The sequence below is a fragment of the Syzygium oleosum genome, unplaced genomic scaffold (genome assembly GCF_021117445.2).
Source record: "Syzygium oleosum isolate NSW1041296 unplaced genomic scaffold, Sole_v2.1 Sole_v2.03, whole genome shotgun sequence".
Lineage (NCBI taxonomy): Eukaryota > Viridiplantae > Streptophyta > Magnoliopsida > Myrtales > Myrtaceae > Syzygium > Syzygium oleosum.
In genome coordinates, this window is record NW_026607487.1 from 15,297,024 (window position 1) to 15,322,095 (window position 25,072).

Consider the following 25,072-nt stretch of genomic DNA (forward strand, 5'->3'; position numbering starts at 1 on the left):
GGTAGCTTAATTGCATCGTCAACACCAATGGACTTGGTTCTCATTCATTGTTTTGGCTTAACCAAGAAATCTCCTCAGAAACGTTTAGTAGTTCAGAAATAGGTGCAACAATACGGTTCCCCTTACAGGTTTTGTGCACTTCCGAAATACCTTGATACAAGAGTGCGACCTCCTCCAGATCTCCCAGATTATAACCATCATATAAACAGTAATGTTACAGACAAAACTATCGAGACCGATATTTAGAAGTCTGTGCAATCATAAATTATTCCTTGCGAGCATGACCTCATAAGCTTTTGCATACAAATCTCTAGACAATCTTTTGTATCCCAAACATTACTCGTGCAAAAAAAAGAGAAGAGTCTTCCTCTTGCAGACACAGTAATGTTATGGGGTCTTTCAAAATATTCGCTTTTATTCAGAGTCAAGAGCTCGATTCTATTGATGCAGATGCTGTTATAGTGGACTGTTTGTTCACCGATGCGCAGCATATTCTTCTCCCCCAATTTAAAGACAGAGTGAGCACAGGGACGCAGTAAGATATTGTGGAGATTAATTACACGAGTTTGAATTTGAATACAATGAACAAAATTGAATCAATGAGATTTTCACACCACCCTAAACCTCGGTGGCAATAGAAGATATGCAATACTACTGGCTACCCTAAAAAAATTGCAGTAAGGCAGTGCACCACTCGACTTTATGAAGAAACCTACTTACAGGTCCAAGAGAGTGAGTTTTGCCCTTTACCAGCAGACAAGCTCTTAAGAGCCACAGCTCAGACAAGACAAACTCTCTTGATGCAATCCTCTCACAATATTTACCAAAACCGTCCTTCAACTATTCGAGCTACTCCGGCTAAAGAATTCTGTACTGTAATCTTGGCTGCCAAAAGCCATCCTCTCAAACAATCTGATTTCTGCAGATTGTTGAGCGGAATTAAACAGCTCGCTCTCTCCTAGTCTCATTCCATTGGTTAAGTCGGAAGCAGCCAAACTATCAAATGCTCTCACAATCTGCAAGGTATGACCTGACTCAGGATATCTTCACTGACGACAGATAATTCCAACCAGAATGCATATTTAGAACTTACCTGTCCCATACGAGGTCTCTTGGCAGCTGAATGTCGCACACAAGCAGCTGCAGCTTCCATCATCCGGAAAATTTCAGCTTCAACATAATTTCTTTCAAGCTTTGGATCTGCCAAAGCCTCAAATTCTTCATTATCAAGTGCATGGCTCAGTAAAGGTCGAGCCTGGAAGATGGTAGGATATATTGGTTAGTGAAATGAATGTTTCATTTTTTACTACTATTCCATTTGCCATGCTTGTGCATTTTGGATTAATCAGTTCATTGAGTTGGACCTGAAAAACACTCAACATTCTAGAGTAGAGGTGATGGTTGTCCCATCGTTCATGACAGGGTCCAGTCTACCACAAGTTCAAAGACAACTGAGAAACTCTGTTAGACTTGCATATACCGTGAAAATATTATTTTTTCTTAATACGATGAGGTGAGACTAAATGCAATTGGCCTGTTGCCAAATAAGAAGTAATCTAATATCCGCTACCTTCTATGGAAAACAATAACTTAAGGGAAAGTAGACGTGCTAGCAGTTCCTAAAGTTACCAGAAGTTAGCACTTAGCAATTAAGCCATGCATACCTAATAATTATAGACAACGCAGCTTTCCTGAGAAAAGGTAAAAATGCTCAAATGCATCTGCATTCTCAGTCTTAAGATGATTAAAAAGGGCTGCATTGTTTTCAACCTTTAATGTATATAAGCATCTGTCCTGACTCGGGCCAAACACATTACATTACCAATTACATCGCGTAATATTTCCAAAGTTCAATAAATGCTCAGGTCAAATGAAATCTCAGAAAGAGCTCATAAGTAAGGTGATATGTTATGATGGACCTGCATAATACATTTTGCTTTGATGGTCCATAAATTTCCCAAAATCTATTTGCTCTAGTTGTTTCTTCCAATATGGACCTCAATGTCAGAATAGCAGCATAATATATGAGTAAAGACACATCCAACTATCATATCATTATGATAGAAAAGCATCATAGCCAATACTAATAGATAAGCTTTAAAGGGTGCAAATAAATGCACAATTAGATTGATCTGGCTAGGAGATTGTCTTATAAAGACTCCCACTGTTAAGGATAGACCCCCGGGACATAAATTCTGTTTAAGTACTTAAGTAACGAACTCCTTCGTAATTCAGGGCTATCAATTGGCCAACTCAGAGAATACGAGTATGAACAAAACTACAAACAGATTCGACACATTGCTTAACATGCTCCACAAAGACAGATGACCAGCATCTATACTAGCTCTGCAAGATCTAACAGCTCTATCCAAGTCAATTTAATATGGCGAATCATGATCAGCAAACAAAAAAAGAAAACAAGGATTTATAACTAACCCATTCAACTAAACTCTCATCTCCCAAGGGTTGTGATGCATCCACAGGCTTCCGTCCAGTTATCAGCTCCAGAAGCACAACTCCGAAAGAGAAAACATCAGATTTCTCGGTCAATTTGCCACTTGATGCATATTCAGGAGCCATGTATCTGAAATGTCACCATGAAGAATTTATGTTAAAGAGAACATGTAGAACATGTGTGGTAAGTGCATGGGCCAAACATGCGACAATTGGTTTTCATAAAACTCAGATAGAAGTCATCTCTAAGCATCACAACCGAAAATGGACAACACTACATACCCGAAAGTTCCCATCACACGTGTAGTGATATGTGTATCTGCATCAAGAGCTAATTTGGCAAGTCCAAAGTCTGATACCTGTGAAGCAAAGAACTAGGCATCAGTACAACCAAACTTTCAGAAGAACCAATTAAAGCCTGTCCTATAGGGATAGTAGGCACACCCGAGATTCGAAGTTATTATCTAGAAGAATGTTTGACGACTTGATGTCTCTATGGATAATACGAGGATGGCCTGAAAAAGACATCAAAATTAAGAAAAAATTACACATTAGTAAATCATGGGACAGAGAAGATTCCATGACAAAATTTACTAAAAGACATGTACTGCTGAAAAAGTAAATCAAGCTAATTCACTCCAAGAACAAAAACCTCTTAGAATTAAATCATTATACATCCTTTCGTCTCTCAAGTGAACAAAAAATAGGCCAAGAAAAATAAGTGCATCTGTTAAGCTTATTTGCGTACTTTGCTTTAGATTTTAACGGATATCAATTACATGACCCCCAAGTAACGTTCGATCTTTTTTTTTTCTTTTTCCAAATAACATTGCAACAAAAAGAAAGGGACTTTATTTTGTATTTCTCAGATTAGCTCAAGTTAATGTGCATTAAGTGGCCATCAACAATCAGTAGTTGGAGAACTGATGCTTACAGTCTTCATGAAGGTAAGCTAATCCACGAGCAGCGCCAGCAGCAATCTTAACACGTGTTGCCCAGTCCAGCACTGGCCTACCTTCTCCTACATGTCAGAAGGGAAAAACTTCAAATCAGAAGTGGCGGAAGACAATCTGCACAAAGAATACTTTGGGCATCGAAGCATTGAGAACTTTGAGATGAGCAATTACTGTACCATGAAGATGAAAGTAGAGGGTATTATTAGGCACATAGTCATACACAAGCAACCTTCTGGTGTCAGCAATGCAGTACCCGACTAACGACACCAGATGGCGATGGTGAATGCGACTGATGATTTCAACTTCAGCTTTAAATTCTCGATCCCCTTGCCCACCACCAACTTTTAGCTGCTTTACAGCTATCTCTCTCCCATCTGGAAGGAATCCTTTATAGACAGCACCAAAGCCACCCTCACCCAATAGATTTTGAGATAAAAAACAATCGGTAGCCTTGACCAGCTCTTCATACGTAAACCATGCCCTGGAATTTCCAATCCCCCCCTGCTCCTTTAGCGAGTAAGCATCACTCCCCGAACTACTTCCGAGGAGGGGTGCAGCAGAATGTGTCTTGATAACAGATGAATCTGGAGACAATTCATAATGTAAACTCATTCAAGTTAACAACCACCACATATAGATCCCCTCTTAATTCCACATATACTCAAGAACAAGGATTAAAAGAAGTGAATCTCTTATGCCTCTCTACACCAATCCTGAACCATGCTTGGTTTTTCTTCAGAACACAGTTAAAAGTTTAATGAATTTGAAGATTCCAATGTGCTAAATTCCCTATTAGGTCAAACGAGACATCTGATATCATTTGATATCTTCATGTTGCATTGCTTATATATCTTGCAGCGCATGAATGCTTTATACTTCCACATTAACCACCCCAAGAGAGAAGTGCTTGTACTAACCATCAAGCCAATTTGGAGTGTGGGCTTTTGAAAGATTACTGAGGCACCAAAACAGAGAGCACATTTTATGAATGAGACCATAGCGCACCCTCACAAATGATACACAAAAGAGTACAACAGATTTTCCAGAGAGGGGATAGCATCTTTAGAGTACCTGTTCCAGGGGAAGAGGCCCCGGGTGATGGCACGATGTAGACTCCAGTAAGTCTAGTCACCTTTTTCGTTCGTTTTCTTATGCACCAGACAGCAAATCCAATAAGGCTGATGAGGATGAATCCCACTACCGTAACAATAGCCACTGTGCCAACTGTTCCTATTCCAGAACCAGAATTCCCTTTGTGATTGAAATTGGAAGTTGAATTAGTATTGTTGCTTGCAGTTGGACCAGTAGAAGAAGGGGTTGAAGGGACAGGAGTGGGAGGTGGAGAAAGACCTGACAGAGAAGGTGGAGGTGCTGAGATTGGAGGAGAATTAGAAGGCGGAGTTGGTGGAGAACTGGGAGGTGGGGAACTAACCCTAGGAGGTAGAGGTGGTTTAGCCGGAGGAACTGATGCCAGAGGGGAAGGTGAGCCTTTTGATGGATTTGAGGTTGGTCGTGGAGGTGAACTTTTGGGTGAGGGCGACACAGGTGATGGGGGTGGAGGTGAACTTAGAGGTGGACTTGATGGTGGCGATGATGGCGGCAGCGGCGAATTTTCAGGGGGATTGGATGGTGGCAGTGGTGGTGGCGAAGGTGGACTTTCAGGGGGTTTTGTAGAAGGCCGCAGAGGTGAACTAGGAGGTTCTGTTGGTGGTGGAGGTGAACTAGGTGGTTCTGCAGCCGGTTGCGGTGGAGGTGAAATCTCAGGTGGTGGAGTTGATGGTGGAGGTGGTGAACGCGGTGGCGGCACTGATGGTGGAGGTGGTGGTGGAGGCAATCTCGTCGGAGGAGTAGCGACAGGTGGCGAAGGAGTAACTGGTGGACTAGGTGACGGTGGGGAAGTTGGAGGAGGAGGAGGAGGAGGAGGCGAAGGCGGGGCCGGACTTGCTGGAGGATCTGATGATGACGGGGAAGGAGTTGAGGGGGGTGGAGCTTGGGAAGATGAAGGTGGAGATGAAGTACTACTAGTATTAGGAGGCGGTGCCGACGGCAGAGGGGATGGCGTCACTGGAGGAGTCTGAGGCGGTGGTGATAAGGTTGAAGGGGTGGTGGAGTCAGGTGGATTCGCATCAGGTGTAGCGGGGGAGTTAGCTGGAGGTGGTGGAGGAGAGGAAGGCTGTGGCGGTGGAGAGATGGTAGTTGCTGGTGGGGGCACGGTGGAGGGGGATTCATCCGGAGATGGCGAAGTACTTGCCATCTCTGAGATCAGCACAACCCAGACAACAGATCAATCAATCTCCAGTTTCACAAATCATGTCAAAATCTTGAGGATTCCATTAACACATTGGACACCTCCACATTTCCCTTCCCAGCTAAGAAGATCAGATTTTGAGGACAACCCAAGTGCCTAAATCAATTCTTGAGCCAAACCCAAAACCACAAACAGAATCACCAGACTCTTGCCACTCAGAGTCACAGGAAGACCATCAGTATCAGCCAATAAAGAGTAGTAGAGCACAGTTCTGGGGAGCGACGGAGCTTTACTAACCCAGATGAACCAAGAAGGGCAACGTTATGAGAGAACCCAGATCAGCTCCCAAAAAAAAAAAAGCAATGACAGATCACAATCTCCAAAAGAAACAACGATTCACGAGCTCCAAGCCACATAGACTGAGCCCAGCAAAATCCAAACTTTTCTCATTCGATTCAGGACTCGAAAGAAAAAAAGTACAGCCCGAACCTCCGGTTACAGAAATGTACCAACACCGACACTAAACAAGGGAGCGGAGGCGAACCCAGAAATGCTTCAGAAGCGCTAGAGCCGAACCTTTCGCGCTCCAAACAAATCTCTTACTCATTCAGCCATTCGAAGTCATCACAGCTCGTTCTTGAATTGGACGATGAATGAGTCCCTTGGAAGCTTCTGCGTGCCTCTCTCTCCTCCCTCCCTCCCTCCCTCTCTCTCTCACAACTGCGAGGAGGCACACGGAATGTGGGGTCACCGATCCAGAGCCAAGGCGATGATGGGGACGTCAAGAGAGAATACTTTTCGAGAGATTGTCCGAACTCAAACGAAAGATGACAACAGTGAAGGTCTATGAATATCATTATCAAGTCATTACCAGATAATTCCAGGTTCATAATTAACGCGGCCTTTCTGCGTAGGTTGCTTCACTTCATTGCAACGTCAAATCAAACTCGCCAAGATGATTATCTTATCATTTCCTGATGAGGTGTTTTGCTGAGTAACGGCATGCCCTGCTCATCCACGTTGCCAAGCCAAGATCTTTGCAAAATTACATATTTTTTTTTTTAAGGGTTACTACTGTCAAAAATCTCAAACTGATACATTTATAACAAATTTATCCAAAATTAATTTTTTTGACCTTCGAAAAACCCTAAACTAGTACACTCGTGATAATTTTACCCCGAACTAATGTTTTTTACCATGAAAAATTTCAAACTGATACATTTGTAACAATTTTAACTCGAACTAATTTTTTGACCATTAAAAATCATAAACTGGTATATTTATGATAAATTTACCATTTGTTAGTGTCCGTTAAATTTTCCTGTCGAATTGCTAAGTTTGATGACACGTGGTAGTTGACGGGTATACCAGTTTAGGGTTTTACCCATTTGTTTGTCACAAGTTTATGAATTTGTGATATTAATCCAATTTAACGGAGTGTAAATTTGTCACAAATGTATCAGTTTGGGATTTTTTGTGGTAAAAAAATTAGTTCGGGATAAAATTGTCACAGGTGTACTAATTTGGAGTTTTTTATGGTTAAAAAATTAGTTTGGGATAAAATTATCACAAGTATACCGGTTTGGGATTTTTCGTGGTATTAATCATTTTTTTAAAGGTTGTGTCTTTTTAAAGGTAGTCTATATAAGCTCTCGTTTATAGGCAAGGTGTTGATATGTTTTTTTTTTTTTTCACTTTCGGATTCAATTGGATCATCACTGAATATGATAATGTACATAGTTATATCGAGTTCGAATCATTTTGAGTTCATTACTTTCGAGTCGGGCTGATGTCGAACTTTACTCATTTGGGGTTCGACTTATTCTTCATTCGGTTGAGATGTGAAACAAAAAAAAAATCCCAACATTCCTCGAATGATGATTTTTTTAGATTGCCGTAACAACTTTCAATTACGGGTGACATGTTTATCATACAAAAAAAAATGAAAATTGTAAAAACCCGAAAAGTACCCCCTACTTTTGTCTCCAATGTGCTGAAGGAATTTTTTCACATGTTACTCCAGGTGATCCACGAGCAAAAATAGTATGATCTCCATCACAATATGAAGAAGCCACTAGCTTCTATAAATGGTCAATACAATCATCAAAGTCACGTATATCCATTGTAACAATATCTATGAATTGACAGTGTATGTGCATCAACAAAGCTCATTTATCATTCCTACCGATGTCATATCCTATATATATATATGCTAATTTTATCAATCCGACCTGCCCCAGTGTATTCAAATGTTTGATTTTGTCTTTCCGCAGCGTCTGATGCTTTTAACTCAGATGAAGGGGTCGTATTTTTAATATCTGTACGTGTTTGGACTTTTCCTTCCGGGAGCCCGTGTCTGACCGCATTAACGAAGTGGGGGGGACAAACACAGCTTGGTCTGCATGGATTTTCTTGTCCTAATCATACGAGTATCCTTTAGTCAGAAAGATAACCGCAACCACGTATTTAACAGAACCAATCCGTCCTCGTCCAGAACAGAGGACCCCGGTCAGTGAGTGATCTACACGGTGGTGCATGGAACTTTACAGATTTAAAAAAGGCGAATTGGATGACAGAGAATATAAGAATAACAACAGCATATTAAATAGGGGTTCCCCCCATCTTTTTTTCATTTTTAAACTTAAACGGGAGATTCTCTATGGTATGGTCCACGCACGGACAAGTGAACTAGGTTATGTGCAGAGCGGGTCCCAAATGAAGCTATGAAGTATGAATTGGTCTTATATTAAAGGATGCAGTTAAGGAGCTTTTCACGGTGTTAAAGCGAGAGAGGGAGCATTAAGATCTGGTGGGTCTCCCCAATTTTTAGGACGATGGGCCCGAAAACGACAGAAGTTTCAGGAGTGGTGGTGGTGGGTCAAGATGCAGCAGTCCCTGCAGCACATTATTTGCGACCCGTGAAGTTCCAATCTACATGCTGCTCCACGTTCGGAGACTGTAATGGCTTTAGTGGCCGTGAGCTTCTCACACACTGCAGCACACCAATAGGACCCTTTTCTGCCCGTTTTCCCTTTGTCTTTCTCCTCCTATTTTGTTGACTTTCTTTTCGCTTTTTGTCCCATTCCTTCTCTTTCCCGAATTTCTCTTGCTCTTTAGAGAAAAAGGAAAAGCCAACAGGCTGCGGCTTGCTGATAAATGAACTGGGAGGCGAGAATGGTAGTATCATAAATGCGGAGCTCGACTTTCGCTCTCTTCAAGATGCAGAACAAAAAAGATGCAGAACAAAAAAACTCATAGAGAAAGAAGAGAATTTGAGATAAGATGGACAAAAAGAAAAAAAAGGAAGAAAAAAAATCTCTTTTTACTGTAGTTGTGGACTGTTAAAATCGGAGAATGTGAACTGAGAAGGACAAACATAGAATTTGGACATATTGGCGATTGCTGACAAAGGGGGTGTCGGTGGGTATGTGAGACAAGAGGGACCGTAGATTTGGGGCGCACGCGTCTCTACGATTTTCACCAACACTCACATGGGCAGAGACAACCTTTTAACACATGCATCATCATCATCATTAGGCTCTGTTTTTTTTAGGTTTGGTAGCCATAGACCAAATGACAGGTCCATATCTCCAACTACACGGTCTAGTAACCTCTTCCCAGATTGCGGACTGCGGCTATGTCTGAAAATTCAATGGTGGCGCGGAACAAGTTTCGTTTTTCCTAGATGGGCTAAGAAGTGGAAGGTGCAGCTATAACATTTGGTGCTACACTGTTTTTCCCGGATTAGAATGATCCGCGTCACAACAACACCAATCACCATCCAGGTGCTCAAGTCAACAAGAATGTGAACGCAAAACCCCTGCACGAAGAACCCGAGCCGCCAGAGAGTTTGGTCAATGAGAAGGGAAGGACAATGAATAATAGTGCTAGATATTCATGCATGAGTATTCCTAGGGTAAATCAAGATTATTTCGCAAAAGCTATGAGAGAATTTTGTGAACCAATTCTTGAGTGTAAATATGTATGACCTTCGAGCCGGCGAAGCACGCTCAAACTGAATCGCCGCACACTTTTATGTTTGAGGTTTAACCAAAACCAGTTGCAAATCACCCGTTCAACATCTACCGATCATTCGGAATGCTCCAGCACATGACTCTTCCGCGAAAGAGAAGGCTCTGGGAAGGGATGGCGGGTTGGGCAATTTAAGATTTGGTTTGGGCCAATGAGGACGGAGTCATAGGAATCTTTCTACTTTAAGTACGAAAGATTGTGTCCCCCTGCATAGCTTTAACACGATGGAACTTTTCTGGCTTTCAAAGTTTTGGAATTCTATTGATTGGCTGTTGACATTTGACCTCAAAACTCCGGCAGTACAAGCCTCTAGCTTTTTCTAATGAAGAAAAAAGGGGGAAATCTGGAAAACGACATCGGGAGGAGTTACTCTACGCGGTTCCTTACTTTTGCAATAAAGACTGCACGCTTGATGCAGATGCCGTTTGAGTGTATGTGCCTAGAACACTAAATGACAAATAGGGTGCTTGATCAATGATCATCTAGCTTAATTTATTGGACCAAACCTTCATCTTTACCAGGACGGTTGCTTTGCTTTGGGACATGGCGGATAGAAAATACGCAAGCCCTCTTCCATTTTCCCTCCCTTCCACTCCCAAACAAAGCATTCTATAAAGGGTGGGTATGCGGTAATGAAGATGAGGGGAGCTACGTAGCGTATAAGAATGCCAAAGAAATCGCAGTTGCAATCAAGAGTTGCTGGATGGCAACTACAGGAACGAACACTAAATTACCCTCGGAGCAAGCAGATTTCCAGCATGCATATGACCCAAGAAGGAATCAGCACGAATTTTTCTAACCGGAATTCAATCATCAAATCAATGAAAATATCGAGTGTGCTTTTTTGAATCTCTCTTACCGATGTAAAAGCTGCAGCAAAAGTAGCCATTGTTACCTCTGGCTTGCTCGAAGTATAGCAGTGTAAGCATATCAGGTCCAGAGACAAATACCACAAGCAGGGGCAATGGGAAATGAGTACTCCGCATTCTCTCAAAAAGGAAAAGGCAAAGAGCATCGGCTGACATAGAAAAGATCCAAGAAAAAGAATACTATTGATGAAGTCTGTTTTCCATTGCTAAGGCAGGTTGAGCACCAAGTCAGCAACATTCATAAGGCTGCTTATCGGGTTGAAAAGCTCAACATCAAAGGAAACCTTCATATCTCTCTATTCTATTTTCATTTCCTATATCCATTTCTCACACAAACTAACTTGTGAGAACACAAAAGAGAAAGAAACATGAGAACGGTTTCTTTTCCTACGGTTCAAACAACCACTTCAGGAATTCAGTACCTGTAGCTGTAATGGTGAATTTCTTGAGTTAACACTCCCGCTGTTTGGTGTTAGTGGATCAAATTCAGGACTTTGCTTCTAGGAGAAAAGCTATCAGTTTATTCTCCCAGTGCTGTGGGAGTAGCAAGAAGGACGTAACTACTCGCGATGATTGTCCATAAGAAATCTTAATCCAGAAAGTTGGCCCCGACTTGATTAAATAGGACGGGATTCATTAATGAAGCAGTTAGTTCAGCCCATTCGATAGCCTTGAATTCCTCCTAGAAAGTATCTCGGCTGCCCAGCTCTTTCCTATTTCAGTTTGAAACTTACCTACATGAAAGAACATAAAGAAAGAAAGACAACGTTAAATCCAAATCCCAACATAAAGTGAGAAAAGAATCAGAAGAAATATCTACCTGCTGTTGAAAGGAAAAACTCATCCAGCACCATCCCATGTTCTGCATGTACATAGCATAACCTCAAATGAGATGGGTTTTAGGAAAGTGTATAAGTAGAAACTAAATCAAAACCAGAAATAGATAGCACATTTTTGCAGTTCCCAAATCTAATTGTATGACTGGAAATGAGCATTCAGACGTGAGTAGAAACTCCCAAAAGTTGGGTGCCATTGAGTAAGTAGTGTCATTCAAGAAACGAAATCTCAATCAGCATAATCAAAAATGAAAGAGATAAAGAGGGAGGGCAAGGAAGAGAGGGGGAGAGAGAGACAGAGACAGAGACACAGATCGTGACAAAAGAAACAAGAAAAATTTGACATATCACATGATTTGACCATATTATCTGTATACCTGCTGTCATCGATTTTCAGTAGCATCAATGAAATCAAATCAGCAAAAGCAAAAGGCAGAGTCATAAGAGCAGAGAATCCATCAAATTCTCGTGGGTGTTCATTATGAATTTTAAGCAAATCTGATGATAATGTTAGCTCATGAAATCCCAAAGTAACACTTTTTGCTTCTCTACCTCCACCCACTAACAGTTCTATCCTATGCCATTAAAGTGATGGAATCCTGGTCAGCACAATCATGAGCATGCTTTAACCACTGCATTCAGCAGATAGGATAAAAGTTGAAAAGTATATCACAGCCAAACAGTTAAAACTTTCTCTCACAACCTGGATTCTCCCATCATGTGCAAATTAACTTGTCATCTCAAGGCTTGCCTGTTTGCTAATAAGCAGCATGTTGGTAGAAGGCATAGCCACCTAGATTGGTAAATAAGGAGCCAAAAAAATATGGAAATGTGGTCTTCAAGCTGTGGAGAGACGAAAATATTAACTGGAAAGATCATTCATGATCAAAGCGATTAAAACTAATGGCTCCTAAGCTCCAATCAGCTCACTTGGAATCAGAACTTTTGAATCACCCCATGGAGGTTCTCCAGAAATGTTCATGTCAGAAATTTGAACTTTGACTTTGAAGCGGTCACAAACTCTTCTGTACTGTTGATGATAGCAGCTCATTTTCTTCCAAGTTTACCAAAGCATGTAAAGTACAAAATCTTCTTCATGGTTAACTCAGGTAATTTGATTGGTTGACTAACGTGAAACAACAACAGGGAATAGGTAACTACAAACACAGCAAATGTCTGAGGAGTCTGCACACACATGGAGAGACAGTAGGTGGGTGCATTACCGATCTCATATTCCAGGGCTTGCAGAATCAACTCGACCTGGAAAATGGCATATGTTAGTTTACTTGAATTAAGGAAACCATGCCATCGAGAACAGGATATGATTTCAAAAAGAAGCCCAATAAATTGAGAAGTCCTGAAAAATCGGCCACCAAATGCTTTCTATCCATAAATAAATAAGAAACTCTTACTGTTATATGTGAGTACTATGATAGACTTAGAAGCATTGTTCGTTTATCCAGCAATCTTGTGTCGTTGAAGGGAAACTATCTTGCTTTAAATTATGTGCAACGAAAATATCAACATCAAAGCATAGCTATGAAATGATGATCAACCGGCAAAAGAGCAAACGAGACTACAATAGCAATTTTAAAGAAGCAAAGTGTGCCCTGCCTAAAAACAGTAGCTCATAAAGTATTACATGCCAGCAAACACATACTTTGTCAAAATCTTTGACCAAATTAGCCTCTAGAGAAGAATTGTTCTCATACTCAGCCCAAAGTTCCTTGATCTCTTCAGCTACAGAAAGAGAATTTAAATTGGAGTCAAACTCAGGAGCAAAAAGGTAATCCAAGATCCAAAAGATGAGAAGATTAGTACCCCTCATCCCTCCACCAAGAACTTGACACATTTCATCTAAAGCTGCTTGTTCTCTCCTACTCTTTTCCTCTTTAGGCACGCCATCTGCTGGTGTTATATCTCCAACAATAGCTACAGAATTCAAGATGCAACTTCATTCAAATTGATGACACAAAATGAAGCCTGCGAAGGTCTTGGGAGAATGAAAACTACATGAAAAATCCAAACTAAACTATAACCGAATCACTTCAAATCCTTTCTCTTCTTTTCTCTAGTAAATATCTAAATCTATTCTTTCCTTTCTAATATACCTCTTCCAAATACGAAGATATTTCCAAATAGTGGGCTAGACAAGACAGGAAAATTGAAAAATCTTTAAAGGTACTGGTCCATTACTGAATAACATCAACAGTAGCTCCCCGAATAAAATACTCATCCAATTAGAATGGTCTATGGAGATCCAACAGTAAGAATAGAAACAAGAATAAATGCAAGATCATTCCATGTGAGCCATTTGCATTTACAGTTATACTAGAAAAATTTGCACGAACCAACAACAGCAACAGCAATAGCAAATCAGAAAAGCACAGAATGGGCCAACACAATCACAAAATCAAAGAAAATGAGTATGAAAATCAGACAGATAACTATACCTTCAGCAATATCATGCACAATCGCTATCTTGATGCACCTGTGGAAGGGGAAAAGAAGTGACGTGAGAACATGAGAAAAGCATAAAAGTGACATAGAACATCAACTGAAAAGTTGGTATGGATGCATGTGCGATTTGGTCAAGAGCATTATGGCAATCAAAATCTCAACTTTACAAGAAAAAAAAAAGAACATGCATAGTTCTTTCCTGCCAATTAGCTTAAACAGCCACAAACACATTTTTAGCAAGAGCTTCATTGGGATACAAGGTTGAAAACTAGTCATTCAAATTGCAGCTACTTTTATTTCGACAGTAAACCCTATACCTACTTCCAATCAAATTGGAGTAATTCCAAAGTTCTGCTCATGTAACTTCTAAAACGGTTCAAAGTGAAATTACTCCGTCACTCACCTGTCAGAAAACTTAGAGACTGCATGGGCTAACAGGGAATAACGTGAAACTTTATTCAGGTCACACCACATACCACATCAACTTTTCCCTTAGATTTCTGACAGATGGTACGGTAGTAATTGACCAATTGGACATTCAGTTCAGAAGTAAAATAACATAATTGAGAATTAGAATGGATTATACCACAAAAGATGATGAAAGATGAACAACTTTGAATAAATGTCACTCTGAATTTGACAAGTACAGAGCTCTAAGAGCATGATAAGGGTTTCCAACCTTTCCCTATCCAGTCCAGGAAGATCATCGGCAATTAAAGCCATCAATGCCATGCGGTACATATGATCAGCAATCGACTCAGGACCATCGATCCCTTGATTGATCCACCCTTTCCTTTTGGTGGTCTGCAAAAGAAAGCCAAAAATAATTTCTACTGAACATAATTTGTCAAACATGTCGCAAATTCCTACTTAAAGCATTTCCTCCTTGCTTTTGCTGTCATCTATTTTTTAATTGGAAATGATGAGATCCGATAGAACCTAGATACACAAACACAGAAATCTCTCTCGGTGTAAACTCACCATAATTGGTCAGATAGAACCTAATACAAGCGCAATGTCGTGGCAAATGCTTTCCCAAGGTCAACGCACGATCAATGTAAAGAGCAGAAATAGGTGCGATCAAGGGACGTGAATGCAAGTTATCAGGACAACTACCTCAAAGCTAGATGTTACGCGCCAGCAGATCAATGTCAAGTATCAGGACCGCAAAAGACTTACGTGCAGAAAATTCTCACTCAAAGTTCGAACAATGGAACATACTGAACAAGCTTCAACAAGGTAAAGTACCAAACAAAGTGGAGCACAGCAAACCACTCAGCAAAGTCCTGTCAAAACTCAGAATAAAAAAAAAAGGCAATCTAATGCTAAAAAAAACCAAAACTGCGGAAAAACAGAAACGAGTGTATCAAGCTCAGGCTTCAAGAGTTCCGACACTCACGTCATTTCATAACAAAATCATAGATCATGAGAGATAAAGGTGCTTCCTAAAGCACGCCTAGAGCTTCATTCGTCAAGTTTTTTGAGCAACCAAAGTCAGCTGAACCAGAACCTTAATGCAATCCAATAGTACATGAAAAAGAATCAAAGCTATCGATAATCCGAGACAAGAAGTAGTTGGCACAGAATAGAGCGCATTTCTGCAATCAGCTCACGCTCCAAGAGCTGCGGACACTGATCAATCGCGACAAAATGAGAGAGGGAACCTAATTGCTTCACACTTAGATTTTTACTCGTCGCAAGAGCAAACGAAATCAAAGCCGAAACCGCGCGAGTCCCATGCAATACCTTGAGCCGGTGACACAGCGTGAGGAAGTCGATGGCCGAAGCCGAAGAACGATGAGCAGGCGATCCGATCGGCGCGCCGGAACGATCCTTCCGGCGCGAAGGTTCGAAGCCTTCCGAGGAGGAAGCAGCAGAGGAATGCCCGCGGGAGCGCCGCGAGAGAACGATCCTCGGAGCAGCCTCGAGGCGGCGGCGGCGGCCGTCCGGCCCGAGGGAGGCGCGATCGCGGAGCGGCAGAGGAGCGAGGGAGCGATGGAGGCGGAGCGGATGGAACGTCGAAGGATGGACCGCCATTTCCTCCCTCCCGCGTCGGCGAGGGGAAGTTGAACGGGGAGAGGAGGATTCGCTGGGAGTCACTGTTCGTTTCCTACGATGTCGTGGTGGTGGTGGTGGTGGTTGGGTTTGGTTTGGGCGAGAGAACTGTTTTTGAGGTTGTTGTCTTCGTCGGCCGTTCGCTATTTATACATCTGACCCGACCAGAAAAGCGCAACTCGCCACCTGCCTCGTGTCCGATGCTTAACTCAGTCAGTCAGTAAAACTCTCTCAGTTTTTTTTTCAGTACATTTTTTTTTTGTACTGCTCTAACTCTCAACATGGCACGGAAGTCGAAACTCCACTTCACAAAAGTATAACTGAGTCTTAAAACTGTTAAAATGTGCGATTAAGTCTTAAAAACTTATCATGAATTTTTTTTTTCATATCGGTCCAATCAAGTCTTTTCGTTGATTGCCACCTGCGTTGTGCCTAAGGCTTAACTCGGTAGTCAGTAGACTTTTTTTTTTCTTTCGAGATGAGCACATTATTTTAAATAACTAAAACTTGTCACAAAAGTATAAATTGAGATTTAAAACTTCAAAAAAGTGCAATTAAGTCATAAAATTTGTCATGAAAGTGCAATCAAATCATAAAACTTATCAAACTGGTCGAATCAAGTCTTTCGTTAATTGCAACTTTTGAAAGTTTTAGAACTTAATTACACTTCCGTGATAAAGTTGTTGGACTTTCAGTGCACTTATCACTTTTTTCCTATTGGAGAAATATTTCCTAATCAGGTTTTTTTATTAATTTTCCGTAATTAAGTCTATATTACGTGCCGAATAAAGTTCACCCTTCCGAGTAATATTGTGTAGCATTATTTCTCAGCGTTAGTTTAGGTTAATCATTTATTTAAAGGGTGAACTTGATTAGAGGATTCCGATATTAGCAATTTTTTTTTTATGTCGGAGAAGGAAAACACCTAATAATGCCCATATTATTTTAAACCTCCTATGCCGCCGCTTAGATACTCGCATGCACACATATTACTCTAATGTGGGGACTGGAGGGCCACTTTTTTTTATCCCCTTTTTCAAAAGTGTTTTTTTTTTTTGTAAACAAATATATCTTCATGGCACTAATAAACATACATATAAGCAAAGCCTGTCATTTTCAAAACAGTAATTTTTTTTTCTTGGTATGCGAAAGAAAACGTTTTTTTTATTATTAGCGTGGACACCTTATTTTGACCTGAGGGTTTATAGAGATTTGACAAGTGTTGACTGGGAAATAAACCTTAATTACTAAAAAATTTGATGAAAGGGTATAATGGGGTCAATGCCCGATTTGAGCTAATGATGTTCGATTGTGTCTTGAAGATATCGCAATTTTTAATTACGGCCATTCAATATCGAGACGTCAATTCTCCAAAATACCCCGTCCCCTCATTTCCTCTATCTTTCTCTCTCTAGGTTTGCAATTTATAATAATTACTTGTTCATTATTCCACCTCAGAAATTTGTCGAGAAAGCGTGTCGATGTGGCGACAACGTGGATGGCCATGTCATCATTTCAGTCCAATTGTATATAGAAAGGACCGACTTGAATGAAGAAAAATAACAATTCAAGACTCCGATTGCACGGATAAAAAGTTCAAGATTGCAAGGGTAAGGAAAAGTTGAAGTATTTCTTAGGGAAAAAGCTACCGGAAACTCCAAGCTATACTTTATTTTGTGACATCAACGATCTCAAACTATACTCTTCGTGACTCACTTACTCTAAACTTTTTCTTGTGACATAAAAAACTCTAAACTTGTACTTATATGATATTTACTCTCCATTAATGTTCCATCAGATGATTTTTTCTTAAGCCACATGTGCGCCGTGTGTCAACACCGTTTGCTTTCCAAAGTCCATATAGACAGATTTTTAACGGTTCTTATTGACGGAATTTTGACTGGAGTAAATATGTCACGCAAATACAAATTTTAGATAAATATATCACATTAGACATAATTTAGATATATTTTTGGGTGGCTTTTGCCCTATTTCTTGTACCATTATGCCTGGTCGGCAGGTCATGACTCACGAGCAGCAGAGGATCTCGCTTTTCATGAATTTAAATTCCCTCGTGGTGCAACTCTATGAAACACGCCTTCGTCCCTGTCAGCTTTCAATTCGATTCCCCAGAGCTCACGCAAAGGAGGAACCCTCCGCCACGAAGCAAAGATGAAGAAGACGAGCGGTGACCCCATGCTCATCCCGGACGACCTGCTGATCGAGATTCTCAAGAGACTGCCCGTCAAGTCTCTGTGCAGATTCAGGTGCGTCTCCACCGCCTGGCGCTCCCTCGTCTCCAACCCGCGATTCGTCGACGCGCATTTGGCTCACTCCGTGAACCGCCCCGGGCTCCTCGTCACTCTGCCGGTCCGGCAAATTCCCTGCCCACAAGGGCGGTGGCTCTTGTTGGCCGACCACCCTGAACCTGGAAGGGACCGACCCCAGATCGCCATTCCGCACTTGCTCGTCCCCGGCTCGCCCGAACGCTACGTTTCGCAGTCTCTCAACGGCCTGATCTGCCTCGAAGTCGGGGGTCTGATCAGTGTCTGCAATCCCAGCACTAGAAAAGTTGTTACTTTGGGACAGGCTGGGGCAAAGAGTGGCGGGGTCTGTTCATATCGGAGGCATTCGTTCGGGTTCGATCCTGTCGGGAAGGAGCACAAGGTCTTCAAGACATGGGTGACTAATTCAGGCAAGCCCGACCGCGGGTTGATCATGGAGCAATTTGTGCTCACTCTGGGATCGAACGGGTGGAGGAGGATCGAGGGTGGTCCCCCTCATGTCAAGCATGACCCGGAAATTTGCTTCAATGGGGTCATATATTACATGGCCTGGAAGAGCTTGGGTGCCTTCCCTAGGGCGGAGTACTTGGTGGCACTCGACGTCAGGACAGAGTGCTTTCGAATGATCGCGAGTCCTAGTGGCGGCCAAGTAGATATGAGCAAGAGGTGCCTCGTAGAATTTGAGGGGTACGTCGCATTGGTCGATTGCAATAATCTTAGGTCTGATGATGAGGTCGCTATATGGATCTTGGAGGACTTCGACAAGGAGATCTGGAAGAAGAAAGTTGCCGTCTTGCCACCGTGTTGGAAGGAAATTGTTGCAGACCATGAAATGTTCCCAGCTGGTATCGTTCGCAGTACTGGTGAACTGTTGTTCGAACCCTGGTTCTTGTCGAAGCCTGTGTGCTTGTTTTACTACAATCTGAAGACCAACAGTTTTAGGATTAGCGAAATTGGCGGATTCCCCGAATATGAATCAGGGATGCCTCCTGAAATGTATGGTTTAACGTTTACTGATCACGTGGAGAGTTTGCTGCCGCTGATGAGTCCATTCCAGTAAAAACATAGCCAACCATTTTCCTTCAGGCTGAGCTCTGATTTGTCACTTGTTCATCCGTTGGTTCTGCAATTTCTCCCTTTATACTGTCTACATCACTAGATTCCGTAAATGGAAGATGAACTCCGTAGTTTGATGTTGACTCTCTGTTTTGATAAACCTGCAACTGGATGTACATTGAGACACCAGGTGACTGAAACTTGAATTGTTTTCCATCTATGAAACAGGCTGATAACTCGCGTAATCTCGTTGTTTTTTGCTTCATTGAGTGGCATATGTAAGAGCATAGATTTTGTTCTCTGAATTGGGAGCTTTCATGTGAAATGTACCTATCAGCCTTGAATAACATGTCTAAGAGCTTCCATCTTGCTCCCTGAATTTGCAGCTTTCTTGTGTAAAATACCCATCAGCCTTGCTTGTAGTTGAGAAGTGTTGCCCTCCATCCTGGTGTGTCTTTTTGTGTGTGTGTGTGTGTCTGTTTGAGAAGCAGGCAGTTTAACTCTCTTACAGTAGGCATTGTGTGTGTCTGTGTGTGTCTTACAGTACGCATTGTTGGTTTCAAGGGAAAAGCAACTCATGCACGCATAATACATTGGCAATTTCTCAATCTTTTGTCTTTCAAGTGATCTACCAACTAAAGTTTTGAGGAATCTAAATTGAAGTTTTCTTAAAAGATCGGATTTTATGTTCGTACGTCCTCCTATTGGGTTTTTCCCCAAAAAGTGGCCCCGACTTTCATCCAGGAGGACGATTTGGCCCCAATTGCATCTCATAAAGAACCCTCAACGTTCATCAGAAGGACAAATTTGGCTAATGTTAGAGTTGTCGTTAGACTTTGCATGCGACGTCTGATTTGTCCAAAGGTGGATCAGTTGCCAACGACAGCCGCCCTGTCAGCCAAAACGATCAACCAAGCCCAAGCAAAACGACACTGTGTCCTCCCCTCCCTTCATCGAAACAACGTCGTCCGGCAATTCAGCACCTGGCGCCTCTGTATTCCAGGTTAGAGCTCTAGGGCCTTAAAACAAAATCAAATTGAGATAGAGGGGGAGACGATTGGATGATTTAGCGTGCGCCTCCACTCGTTTCATTGCTTGAAGAAATCACACATCTTCCATCTCTCACTGCTTCAACATATGATCTGTGACGTATCGCATTTTTTTATATCGATTCCCTTCTTTCGTATTGTTTGCTTCCAGATGGAGGGCAATTTCACTGTACATTTTAACTCGGGTGGAATAATAGAGTTTGGTGAGGATGCCAAGTACACTGGTAACATCGAACAGCAATTAAACAACTTGGACGTCCTATGGATATATAGTGCGGATAGAATGGCTCACCGGATTCCTGGATTGAGCTTAAAGGAAGGATCTGTTTGGATAAGATCAGCAGATCGGGCGTTGGACTTGCAGGGTCTAGTAGCAGCAGTAAGCTTTTATTGATGTGTTTGTTGAAGGGCAAATTCATGCCAAATGTTATCGAAAAAACATCGCCGATGATGAGTGTCGCGACCTAAAAAATTTCTCTCAGGCTAATGGATTGTTAAGACTAAGCCTAACTCGGGCCCTCCCAAACCCTACCAATTCGCAACTTAGGGTTTAAATTTTTAACATGCAAAAGTTTTCATGCTTGGAGTCGCCACTAATCAATTTATGGTAGGTTGATTAGAAACCTAAATAAAACATAGGGAGATATGTTTTATTTCTACGAACCAGAGATTCTAAGCCCGGGGACTTGATTACGCTAGATCTGGTCTAACGCCCTTTCGGTACCTTTTCTTTTCAAAAATGTTTTGGCAGGCAGTTTGGATCCATTTCAACTTAGTTACTAACATGTGAGGTGTTCATGCGGGTGCGCAAACCACCAATTTAACACCCAGAAAGCATTAAATAAATTGCAAGTTTGGAAGAATTATTTACCTGGAAGCAACGTAAGCATCTGCATTGTTAGCTAGAAAATCACATTGACACCCTAATATGATTTCTAATTAACAAGCAATTCACTCAATTTCTTTTTTTGGATTTTCACTTATTTAAATGAAATCTAGCCTATATGCAATGACATGCGAAAATGACATGCGATTAATGCAACCTAGCATGCAAACTATATGTCGTGCGACGACGTGACCTATTTCTAATGACAAGACGAATGATTATTTTTGGTATTTTCTCAATTTAAATTCGGAATAATAAAAATGCCTAAGTTAACATGCAAACTATGATGACTTAATCTACCCTAGCATGATTTCTTTTTAGGATTTTGTTAAAATTCGAAATAATAAAATAACCTGAATAATCTATTAAGATTAGAATATTACTTAATTTAAACTAGGAAATAGATCATCTCAAGTCCTAATTTAAATTAAATAACTACTCTATCTTCTAGATATATTTAGGACTCCTAGACATGCAAAAACTCTAATTCAAATCTAATTAATATTTTTTTTGAATTTTCTGTTTATTTGATAAAGGAAAGCAATTAAATAAACAAGGATAGCAACCACATTCAAAACGTCCACGCGATCCGCCATATTTGTTTCAAACTCGGATTAGGCACAAAAATCAAACTATCGGTCATATCTATAGGGTTATAGATATCGACGGAAAGCCGATTATTCAAATTTGGAAAGCGGATAAAAATCATTATCGTACCCAAGTGGTTATGGATAGGATAATAATTTTCCATATCGCCGCGTATCGAACCTTAGGGATAAGGTCGGATAGTCGTCAGGATACGTTGCTAAATTAGGAAGTTTTCCTAATTTTGAATATTTAAAAATATTGCGGATATATCGAACATTATCCTAAGATATCTAAATATCCACATGATATTCACGAAATATTCAAACACCCATATTAGGAAATTAAATATTCTGAAAATATCGGATAATGTTGAATTACCTAATTTGCAGATAACTTCCAAATTTGAATCACCGGGATTGCGGATCGGGATCGAACTCGGACGACGGGCGACGCGGCGTTGGCGCGGTGGCTCACAGTGGCGTCCGGCGACGGCGAACGGACCAACGACGGTGGTGGTGCACGGTTTGGGATTGGTAGCTCGCAATGATGGTGCTCACGGGGCGTCTCGTGGCAAGGACACGCCGGGAATGACTCGCGGTTGGGCTTGACTGAACACAGCTAAGGATCTGCAAAGCTTCTCTAAGGTTGCTGAGCTAATGTCACCAAAGGTTCACTTGGATTGATGCAGGAGCGTTGGTTTGCTCTGGACAGCTTGGAACTCCACCAAATCTGGACAGCAGCGTCGGAAGCAACAAAGGGTAGCCAGACACGTCGGAGAACTCGTCGAGATTGCAAGAAGCTGCAGCAACGGCAGCGAAACTGGGCTGGACGCGAAGAAGGTTCTCCGGAAATCTGAGCGTGATGGACAGCAAACGCCAGAGCAGAAATTTGATGGGATGCTGATGAGGAGCTGGGCACGTCGGGCAAGGGCAAGACAGCGACCAGTGGTGGCTGCCTTTTTCTCTTTGTTGACTCTTGCTTTCTGACTTTCTCCCTCTCTTTGATTTTTCTTTCTCGCTTTTTGTGTGTGAATTGAAGCCGTGAATGTCAATGTGTGTATGGCCGCCTCTCTTCACGATTTTCTGTTTTTTTCTAAAAATCTGACCTAAACATGTTTATATAATGCTAACCTAGGTCAATTAGATGGGCTCTATAGTCCTAATGGGCTTAGGCTTGGGCTTAGATTTAATTTAATTTAAATGGGCTGATTTATCTTGGGCTTTTATTTAATTAAGCATAATGGGCTGAATTAAGCTCAAATTAAAACAACCGAGCCCGTTTGACTTGTAATTCCCGGCCCTTGCCTTCCGAGCGAGCCGAGTCTCGTTCGATGAAATTTTAAGCTCATTCGCCACTGCCAATCTGATGCAAAAATGCAATTAAATTAAATGGACCTAAACTATATGTTTATGCAATTTAAATATTTTTGTTTAGGGTTAAAAATTTAATCCCTAATTTTCTATGCAAATTACACTAAATGATACGCCAAAATTTAGGTGTCAAATGCCCTCTTTGAAGGTGAGCTCTGTAGAGGTTGCATTCAAAGACTAAATGATACCTAAATTTCAACCATGCAAATGCAATGAATGTTGTTTTTGTCGGGATTATGAGTCCCATTTTAAAATGTATTAAGAAATGATGTATGCTAACATGAGTAGAAAACATACATGGAATTACTTACCTGACAGGAGTGAGATAGCGCAATTCGAGGCACGACTCGGACTTTGTATGTTGTTTGGCAAATGTCTGGGCTCATTTCCATAGGTATTGCCTGATATACGTTGATGAACTTCGGTGATCTGCAGTTAAGTCAAAACACACGAAGAAAGCTCGACGTATCCAATCATCATCTGGATTCGTGAGAACAGTTCCGATCTTTACCAACTACCTATACATCTCCATGGGTGTTTGCAAAGATTTGGCCGCTTCACTTATACCTGCTCATAAGTGAATTGCGGGGAGAACTTTTGAAGTCAAGAGGATATTCCGACCTTTACATATACCTGCTCATATGCAAAGATTTGGCCGCCTCACTTATACCTGCTCATAAGCGAGTAGCGGGGGAACACCTGGGGTTGAAAAAATATTCCGACCTTTACATATACCTGCTCATATGCAAAGATTTGGCCGCTTCACCTATACCTGCTCATAGGCGAGTAGCGGGGGAATACCTGAGATTTGGGGAGAATTCCGACCTTTACATATATCTGCTCATATGCAAAGATTTGGCCGCCTCACCTATACCTGCTCATAGGTGAGTAACGGGGGAATACCTGAGATTTGGGGAGAATTCCGACCTTTACATATACCTGCTCATATGCAAAGATTTGGCCGTCTCACCTATACCTGCTCATAGGTGAGTAACGGGGGAATCTTCTCGAGATTGTATGAAAATCTGTGATTTGGTGAACAAAGGGGCTAGCCCAAGTGTTCAAGGGTTCCTTGACAAAGTACCTGGATATCATCAGAGGTACCTGAAAAAGCTTGATCAATAGACACCTAAACATCATTAAAGGCATCTAGAGATCGCAAAAATGATCAAATGTGGGTCCTGACGATTGCTCGAACAGGTTAGGGACACCTAGATAGTCATAGACATCCTAGGGATAGAGATATACTTACCTGGCGATATCTCCAACTCTGAAGGTGTCTCCTGTTAGACACGGATTTAAGTAACATGTAATATGCATTCGCACACTGTCAAGAACACATATACACATGCACTATGATTTTCAACTGATTTTCATGCACGATGGTTTTGTCAAATCGGTATTACAAACTCCGCTGGGGAACAATCATGACAAGACAATCCGAACTTACAAGTGGGTGTCTTGAAAATGCCAAATGAGGGACTTCCGATCTAAAAGGGCTTTCTCTCATTCTCATTGAAAAAGGCTGATTTATGAGAATCACTCCATCTCACCTTCATCATGTGGACAAGGGTCCGAGTATTCTCGCAAGCGGTACGACCTTACCAATCTGAGAGGTCTTTGTCAGGACCGTAACATGGGCTTGGTCAATGGCTTAGCAAAAGGGGACTCTTTGAGTCAAGGCTATTGAAAGAACAATATTCCGCAATCGTCTCCGGATTTACAAGTCAAGAACCTTGCAAAACGAGATAGAAATGGACTTGCTCGCACTTCTTCAAGCTAAGCTTATAAACATCTGAATCCTTCGTTAGTTCAAGTGCCCTAATCTGAAGAGACTTTACAAGGGACGTAACGTAGGCTAGGCTCATGGGTTGAGAAATGAATAGATCATTAGGCTCAAAATGTGTATAATTGGGGTGAATAAGTTG

General features: G+C 41.5%; 3 protein-coding genes across 4 annotated transcripts; 1 reads left to right on the forward strand and 2 right to left on the reverse strand.

Annotated features, from left to right (window-relative positions):
- Nucleotides 1–521: 521 nt before the first annotated feature.
- Nucleotides 522–6,381, reverse strand: LOC115672004 (proline-rich receptor-like protein kinase PERK9). The gene is made up of 8 exons (XM_030593731.2): nt 4,482–6,381; nt 3,587–3,994; nt 3,389–3,475; nt 2,899–2,969; nt 2,737–2,813; nt 2,437–2,584; nt 1,094–1,255; nt 522–1,016 (listed from the first exon to the last, which is right to left on the reverse strand). The coding sequence occupies exons 1-8, from the start codon at nt 5,662–5,664 to the stop codon at nt 837–839; spliced, it is 2,316 nt and encodes a 771-aa protein (XP_030449591.1). The 5' UTR covers nt 5,665–6,381; the 3' UTR covers nt 522–836.
- Nucleotides 6,382–10,723: 4,342 nt separating this feature from the next.
- Nucleotides 10,724–16,034, reverse strand: LOC115672048 (uncharacterized). Of its 2 annotated transcripts, none has more exons than XM_056309152.1 (8): nt 15,602–16,034; nt 14,535–14,659; nt 13,849–13,886; nt 13,217–13,327; nt 13,056–13,135; nt 12,591–12,655; nt 11,380–11,421; nt 10,724–11,293 (listed from the first exon to the last, which is right to left on the reverse strand). In XM_056309152.1, exons 1-7 carry the CDS (start codon nt 15,890–15,892, stop codon nt 11,400–11,402), a joined length of 732 nt encoding a protein of 243 aa, XP_056165127.1. In that variant the 5' UTR covers nt 15,893–16,034; the 3' UTR covers nt 10,724–11,293; nt 11,380–11,399. The 2 variants fall into 2 exon arrangements, with proteins under 2 accessions (XP_056165127.1, XP_030449662.1); XM_030593802.2 differs by having other exon boundaries at nt 12,619–12,655; nt 15,602–16,033.
- A 1,976-nt stretch (nt 16,035–18,010) lies between these two features.
- LOC130137562 (F-box protein At1g30790-like) lies at nt 18,011–19,626 on the forward strand. Its single transcript, XM_056309150.1, has one exon. The coding sequence runs from the start codon at nt 18,083–18,085 to the stop codon at nt 19,253–19,255; it is 1,173 nt and encodes a 390-aa protein (XP_056165125.1). The 5' UTR covers nt 18,011–18,082; the 3' UTR covers nt 19,256–19,626.
- The last annotated feature ends 5,446 nt before the right edge of the window (nt 19,627–25,072 follow it).

Bases quoted from the DNA above. Each gene is read 5' to 3' on its own strand.
- LOC115672004 (XM_030593731.2), bottom strand. From the start codon at position 5,664: ATGGCAAGTACTTCGCCATCTCCGGATGAATCCCCCTCCACCGTGCCC. The intron at 2,585-2,736 runs GTATGTAGTGTT...GTGACATTTCAG, and splicing joins CGTGTGATGGGAACTTTCGG to ATACATGGCTCCTGAATATG. The intron at 1,017-1,093 runs GTAAGTTCTAAA...CATACCTTGCAG, and splicing joins AGAGACCTCGTATGGGACAG to ATTGTGAGAGCATTTGATAG.
- LOC115672048 (XM_030593802.2), bottom strand. From the start codon at position 15,892: ATGGCGGTCCATCCTTCGACGTTCCATCCGCTCCGCCTCCATCGCTCC. The intron at 11,422-12,618 runs GTAATGCACCCA...ATGTACATGCAG, and splicing joins AGCCCTGGAATATGAGATCG to AACATGGGATGGTGCTGGAT. The intron at 11,294-11,379 runs GTAGATATTTCT...TCTTTCATGTAG, and splicing joins GTTTTTCCTTTCAACAGCAG to GTAAGTTTCAAACTGAAATA.
- LOC130137562 (XM_056309150.1), top strand. From the start codon at position 18,083: ATGAAGAAGACGAGCGGTGACCCCATGCTCATCCCGGACGACCTGCTG.